The sequence below is a fragment of the Acomys russatus genome, chromosome 22, assembly GCF_903995435.1.
Source record: "Acomys russatus chromosome 22, mAcoRus1.1, whole genome shotgun sequence".
In the NCBI taxonomy this organism is placed as follows: Eukaryota; Metazoa; Chordata; class Mammalia; order Rodentia; family Muridae; genus Acomys; species Acomys russatus.
Window position 1 is genome coordinate 1,244,992 of NC_067158.1, and position 7,509 is coordinate 1,252,500.

Sequence of the window (7,509 nt, forward strand, 5' to 3'; positions counted from 1 at the left end):
TGATCAAATCATGGTCATGCCAATTACTAGTCCATTTATATTATAAGAATATACAGCCTATGTTTAACAGATAGATATGATTCTATAGATAGATAAAAGTTAAATAAGATCTTCAAAAACCTCAGAGACCTACAGAATAGGGCATTTAAAGATATTTTATTATTCTAAAGATTCATTGACAATAAAACAAATTAACTCCTGGCAACAACCAGCCCACCTCAAAGAAGATGATGAGCATCAATGAATTTCCTTATAGAGATGGCTTCAAATGTGGCAAACCAGGCACTGGGCAAAATGTCTTAATTTTGACCACTGACAGAATTCTGCATAAAAATAGGCAAGCTTGGATGCAGGCAAAGTTGACAGCCAAACTCTGCCATGACAGTATAAGCAAGTTCTCAATAGTTCCTGCCTCACAAATATGTATGTCAGCTATACTGGGCCAGAAGGTTGAAGGTGATGCCCCAACAGTATAGAGTTTTGGGTGACTGTTAAGGCAGCAAACTGTCTCTGTCATTTTTTTTCCCACATTGGAAGCTGCTAACCTGCACTTCCTGTTTACTCAGGAAATAAATTTTATTCCTTCACAAGTCTCTGATGGAGTTGAGGACCAGATAGTTTAGTTTTACAATTAAGCTTAGTTGTTTAGGGGGCAAGATGTTTTTAGGTCTAGATAGATATTTTAAGTTGATAGAGATGAGATATGATAGATATTTACACTCAGAATTTTAGACTCATCAAGATAAAAAAGATGTTTTCTTCAAGGTTGGCAAATACAAATAGCCAAAACAGTGTGAATGTAACATTAATATAATTCCTGAATTTTTTTGGTGTGGTTCTTCTTGCTGTATTTGGTTTATTTTATATGTGTGATAATATAAATGTATATATAAAATTAAAAATATTTTTTAAACAAGAGGATTTTAAGAGATAATAACAAAACATGACAAAATAAAATATAATAAAACAAAACAAATATGATCACATTGAGCCTGGACAAGGTAGCCCAACAGAAAGAAAAAAACAAAATCAGGCCCAAGAATCTGAAACACACTCATTCACACACTGAGGAGTCCTATAAAAATAGTAAGCTGGAAGCCTTAATATGCATGTAGGACACATGCAGGCCCCGTCCTTGTCACCCCAGCCTCTGTGAGTTCATATGAGCCTTACTCAGTTGATTTAGAGGGATTTGTCCTCCTGTTGCCTTCCATCTCGCCTGACTCTTGAACTCCTCCAGCCTCTTCCAGGAGGCTTCCAGAGCTCTGAAGAGAGGCAGTTGGTATACACAACCCATTTAAAGGTGAGTGTTCCAAGGATTCCCTTTGTGTGTGTCTGGCAATGGGTCTCTGCATCAGTTCCTGACTGAATAAGGCACTGATACACAAGTAGAACAGAATCTTTTTAGGCGTCACTTTGTTGAAACTTCTTTTAAGTACAAGTGTTTGGTTTTGCCCTAGGTCTCTGGGTAATCTAGCCTCTGGTTCTTGGTCTTCCAAGAAGTGCTGGAAACGGGCTTCACCTCATGGAGTGGAACACTGCCTGGCCACTCTCACAAGTTCTGTGCTACCATTGCCAGAGCATATTTTGCAGGCAGAACAGATTGTAGGTGTGAAGGTTTGTGGCTTGGTTGGTATTTCTGTGTCTCTTTTGGTAGCCTGCAGAGTATCTTCACCAACAGAGGCAGTATAAAGTAGGGGTGAAGGTGCCATGTAGACACCACTTTGACCTTTCCATAGTTAATGAGTTATGTGGGTGTTGCCCTCAGCAATGGGGTCCTGTTCTCAGTTTGTTAAGAATAACCCGTTGTCCTGGCAACAGCTTGGGTTGTTTGGGGATTCCCCCAGGACACCCTTGACCAAGAATTCACTGAATGCAACCCAGTCCCAGTACTAGAAGCCCTATTTGGTAATAAGAGATAGTCAGTTAGGACTCCATATCTCTCATTATTAGAAGACCTCATTAGTCATCTTCATCTATTACCACTGCACTGGGTTTTCTTACCATCCCACATGTGCCCTTGAATTACAGCTTTCTCTCTCCACATTCTCTCACCCTATCCTATTTCCCCTCTGCCTCACCACCTGATCCTCCTATTCCCACTCCCTGCCCCCACCCTCAGTCCACCCATGAATCCATTCTGTTTCCCCCTCCCAGGAAGATGTATGTGTCCTGACAAGTTCCTTCCTCTACACCTAGCCTCTCTGGGTCTATATATTGTAGGTTGGTTATCATTTGTTTAATGGCTAACATATGCATAAAAGTGAATAAATACCATATCGATCTTTTTTTTTTTTTAAAGTTACTTTTACAGGTAATTCCTAAAGATCTTTAAAGATAGCCAGGCATGGTGGTGCACACCTTTAAACCCAGAACTCAGAGGCAGAGGCAGGCACATCTCCAAATTCAAGGCCAGCCTGGTATATAGAGCAAGTTCCAGGACAGCCAGGGTTACAAAGAAATCCTGTCTGGGGTAGGAGGAGAAAAAAAATCTTTAAATGTTACCTCAAAACTACTCCATATAAACATCAATCATAAGAAATGTTGCCCTGGGGGCCTGGAGAGATGGCTCAGCAGTTAAGAGCACTGACTGCTCTTCCAGAGGTCCTGAGTTCAATTCCCAGCAACCACATGATGGCTCACAACCATCTATAATGTGATTTGATGCCTCTTTTGGCATGCAGGTGTACATGTAGATAGAGCACTCAAATATAGAAAATAAATAAATCTTAAAGAAAAAAAAAAAAAGAAGGAAAGAAAAGTTCCCCTGGGAGGCTGGAGATTTGGCACAGCAGTTAAAAGCACATGCTGCGGGGCTGGAGAGATGGCTCAGTGGTTAAGAGCACTTGACCGCTCTTCCAGAGGTCCTGAGTTCAGTTCCCAGCAACCACATGGTGGCTCATAACCATCTGCAATGGGATCTGATTGCATCTTCTGGTGTGCATGAAGACAACACTCATACATAAAATGCAAGAATAAATAAATCTTAAAAAAAAAAAAAGCAAATGCTGCTCTTACAGAGGACCTGAGTTCAATTCTAAGTACCCATGTTCAGTGTCTCACCACTACCTGTACGTCTGGCCTCTGTGTACTTGCACTCATGTACACATGCACAGAAACACACTTTCAAATGAAATAAGGCTTTAGGTGCTGGAGAGATGGCTCAGTGGATAAAAGCACTTGCTGCTTGCCTAGAGGACTCAACTCTAACTCCCCACACCCACAGAGCTTACGATCACATATAACTCTAGCTCCAGGAGATCTAAACACCTTTTTTTCTGGCCTCAGCAAGTACTTCACACAGAGGGTGCACAGACATACATGCAGACAAAACACCCGTACACAAAATTCAAAACACTAAAAATGTTCTCCTGTATAACTTAAAACCCTCACACCCATGTTTATTTTTTATTTTTTAGCTCCAGCAAAGGCAGAAACCATTAAGGTTCTTCATACAGAGATACTTTATGATCCTTTGACAGTGTTTCCTTCCAGGTGACTGATCTCATTTTCCTGTAAAAAGTTCCCCTTTCAACTGCATCCTTTCTGTAGCTTTCTGAAAAGAGCATAAAAGAGCCTCTTTCAAACTTTGGTTTGATGTTAGTCAGGAAAATGGCTTTCCAACTTCTTGCCTATCTCAGCCACCTCTTTTATCCTCTCCAGTGTACTAACAAGTCTCCCTGGAGAGACAGGGAGAGGTCAGAAGGCAGGAAGAAGGTAAACAGAGACATCTCTGAGCATGGGCTGGGATACTTCGGCAATGCTTAGGAGGCAAGCGCATTCCTTACTTGTCTCTTACCAGCATCCCTCAAGTCTCACAGAGACAAGTTCTTTCTCCTCCATAAAAATTCAAGAAGCCAGATTTGGTAGCTCACAACTATAATCGATACTGTGGAAACTGAGGCAGGAAGACTAGGTGACTCTGAAGCCAGCCTGACCTACAGTGTCAGATCGTCTCAATCAAACAAAAACAATTTTTAAAAATATTTTATTTACTTATTACATATACAATGTTCTGCCTGCATACCAGAAGAGGACACCAGATCTCGTTATAGATGGTTGTAAGCCACCATGTGGTTGCGGGGAATTGAACTCAGGACCTCTTGAAGAGTAGACAGTGCTCTTAACCGCTGAGCCATCTCTCCAGCCCCAACCAAACAAAATTTAACTACTGGGTTTGCTGGTGTTTCTGCTGCCATCTGTCAAGTTAAATTTGTAATAAGCTCTAGGAAGCCCTACCCAAAGAAAGATCTTCATGCTGGCTAGTGAGCTTCCCTTTTCACTTTTACTATCTCTATTGTAATCATTTATAACTTTACTTATAGATGTCAAGCACCCACAAATTACATGGGATGTCTTATTTATTTTTAGTAGTTAATCAGGAAATAGCTACTGAATTATGTCACTGTGGGTATTACATGATCCTTGATCAAAAAAATAAAATAAGAAAGACCAGTCTAAGGATGGTTCTTGAGGCCTCCTCTTCCAATATCCAGAAGCCACTAGAATTATAGGAAACAGAGAGACGGTCACTTCTTTTTGTTGCTCTTAAGAATAGAGCCAGGTAGCCGGGCAGCAGTGCCACTCACCTTTAACCCCAGCACTCAGGACGCAGAGGCAAGTGGATCTCTGAGTTCCAAGGCCAGCCTGGTCTACAGACTGAGTTCCAGGACAGCTAGGCTACACATAAAAACCCTGTCTTGAGAAAACAAACAAACAATAAACAAAACAAACAAGACTCTAAACTTCAGTAGGACATATATAAGTGACAAAGGCTAGCATGTGCATGTGCATGGATAAACAGACAGACATCAAAGAATGGAGCCATCTTTGAATCAGTAAACAAAGTTAGTCTAGATTTTCCCCCTCAGAACATCCCAATCTTTAAGTAATATTCTGTTTTTCTTGTTGAGGCAAACTTTCAATATTTGACATTTTCAAAGTCAGTATACAGGCAGAGCATTACACACACCTTCTTTAGTTCTAGGTATCAAATTGTATGATAAGAAAGATATCCATAAAAAACAAACAAACAAACAAAGATATCTATGTGGACATTAGCTTGTTCTAAGGTAGCAATGCTTATGCTATCTTATGCAGTTACACTATTAGGTTCACTCAATATTCGCTATAAGAAGTGACCATATGGTAGAAGGAATTCAATGTTTCAAGATCAAACATAAACATTAAAATAGAAGTGTGATTTATTGCTGGGAGCTTTATACTCAATATTTATTTATATCAATTATCCTAAAACCAGTTTGCCCAGCCAATGCCTCAAAAATGTTGTACCAGCGCTCTCAGCTGGTTAAAACACAGAACTACCAAAAAACATGTTCCATTAAGTTGATGGAATCATCTCCAGAAATTTCTGCGACTCCAGCCTGGGATCGAAGAATGGACATGATGTCATTAAACAAATTTTCAAAGCCATTCTGTAAACATAGAGTTGCCATTTCTTGCCACTTTTCTAAGGAGCAAAATGAATCACTCATCACAAGATGCTCTATTACATCTGGGGGGGAAAAAAGATACAGGATTACACTATAGAATTTCCTGTTAACTTGATAATCCATACTTAGCAATCCTTCAAAACTGAAGAGACATCATTTCAACATATTGTTATCAAACCTGGCCTCGGTCCAGTAAGTCTCATGCTATGACAAGCACCGTGGTTAGCCCAGGCCTCGGTGTTAATTCCTTCTCTTCCTCTTCCCTTATCACTAACCGTTAAGCATATGGACTCAGCCTCCTACAGCTCCACGCATCTCCTCTATAGCAGGTAAGAGGCGCTGACGGCTGCAGAGGTGACGACAGGGGCCCTCTTACAGTCATTACACACTCCTAGAGACAACCGGGTGCTGCAGTTTTCACGACATTTTAGACAGTTCCATAAAAGCCTTAGTAGTGCTGCCCAGGGGGTTAGGGAATTTCCACCGCAAACCTTCATCCCGTCTCTAATAGAGACTTCTTAATCATGCAGGGTCTATAACTAGCACTTTCCTAGAAGAACTGGAATAGGTTTGCTCTTAAGGGAGTCTAGTAACTTGAAAGAAAATTGATAGTAACTCTCTTGGCATTTGCCAATTATTTGCCTATTTGCTGTGTGCATGAGGGGATATGAGGCTGTAAATGTGTGTACACATGTGTACACATGAGTGAAAGCCTTCAGAAATACCAACCTTCCATTTTTGAGACAGGGTCTTTTATTGACCTGAAGCTTGCCATGTAGGCTACAGTGGATGGCAGCAAGCCCACTGGGACCTGCCTCCCTCTGCCTCCCCAGCGCTGGAATTACAAATGTGCACTATCTCACCTGACATTTTACATGTGTTCTAGAAACTGAGCACTCCTAACCCCAGTACTCATCAGTTTAAGACATCACTAATGTCTTGCCTATCACCTGCGTTACTCAGAAAACTCTGTTAGAGAAGATTCATCATTTGACTACTATCATCACTACTATTTTATTTTGAATACAATTCTTATTTTCCTATTAAATATTTTGGTTACTACTTGTAATGATACATTCAGCGTATTGCATTATCTTCCTATCTCTGAGTTTGAAGCTAGCCTGGTCTACAGGGTGAGTTTCAGGACAGCCAGGGCTACATAGAGAAACCATGTCTCAAAAAACAAAAGAAAAAATTATCTTGCTCAATGTATTTTCAGGTAATATACTACTTTGACCTTTGACAATAATTTGAAAAGTTATGTGCTTCAGTTTCTATATTAAATTAATAAAAAGGGGAAATGTGAAATTCAATTAGCTCAATTTCACTGCAAAGTTACATTAACATAGAATATCATATGAAAGTATGCATAAAATGGATCTGGAAATCAAATTATATAAGCTTTATAGCCAATTAATATTTAAAATGCATTCAAGATGGTTGCTAAATTATATGATAACTTACATTAACCTTTTATAAGAGTGTTACCTCTTGTGATAATTATAGCATTATCATTGGACTCAGTAAAGATTTATCATTCTAATTCCTTCAACAAACATATCCCACTGGCAACAGACTTACTGATATGGTACTCTTCACATTCACAAACTTCTAAAGGTAACTCTGGAAAGTTTGAGTTCACTTTAATCATCTTGAATTTCTCCATAAATAACTCATTACTGTCTCTTTCACAACAGCACTTGAGTTTACTTACCTATGGTAGCATATTTTTAAAAAATTCTTTGAGGAGAATAAACTTTTGTAAGATCTAAAAATCAAATTAATAATCTACCTTAAGAACATTTAAAATTATGCACTCAATCTGCTGTCCTACTGTGTGACTGGCCTGCTTTAAATTTAACCTGCCTTTAAGAAAATAATGTAGCTGGGCATAGTAGTACACACCTTTAATCCCAGCACTCTGAGAGGCAGAGGCAGACAAATCACTGTGAATTTGAGGACAGCCTAGTCTACAAAGCTAGTCCAGGTCAGCCAAGGTTACACAGAGAAACCTTGTCTCAAAAAACCAAAAAAAAAGAAAAAAGAAAATGACGTA

General features: G+C 39.5%; 1 protein-coding gene across 1 annotated transcript in view; it reads right to left on the reverse strand.

Annotated features, from left to right (window-relative positions):
* Positions 1 to 5,054: 5,054 nt before the first annotated feature.
* The window catches only part of Clhc1 (clathrin heavy chain linker domain containing 1), a 31,726-nt gene continuing 29,271 nt past the window's right edge, over positions 5,055 to 7,509 (reverse strand). The window contains exon 12 of the mRNA XM_051164896.1: positions 5,055 to 5,515. Coding sequence (XP_051020853.1) covers positions 5,322 to 5,515 — 194 coding nt within the window. The 3' untranslated portion in view covers positions 5,055 to 5,321. The remainder of the gene's footprint in view (positions 5,516 to 7,509) is intronic.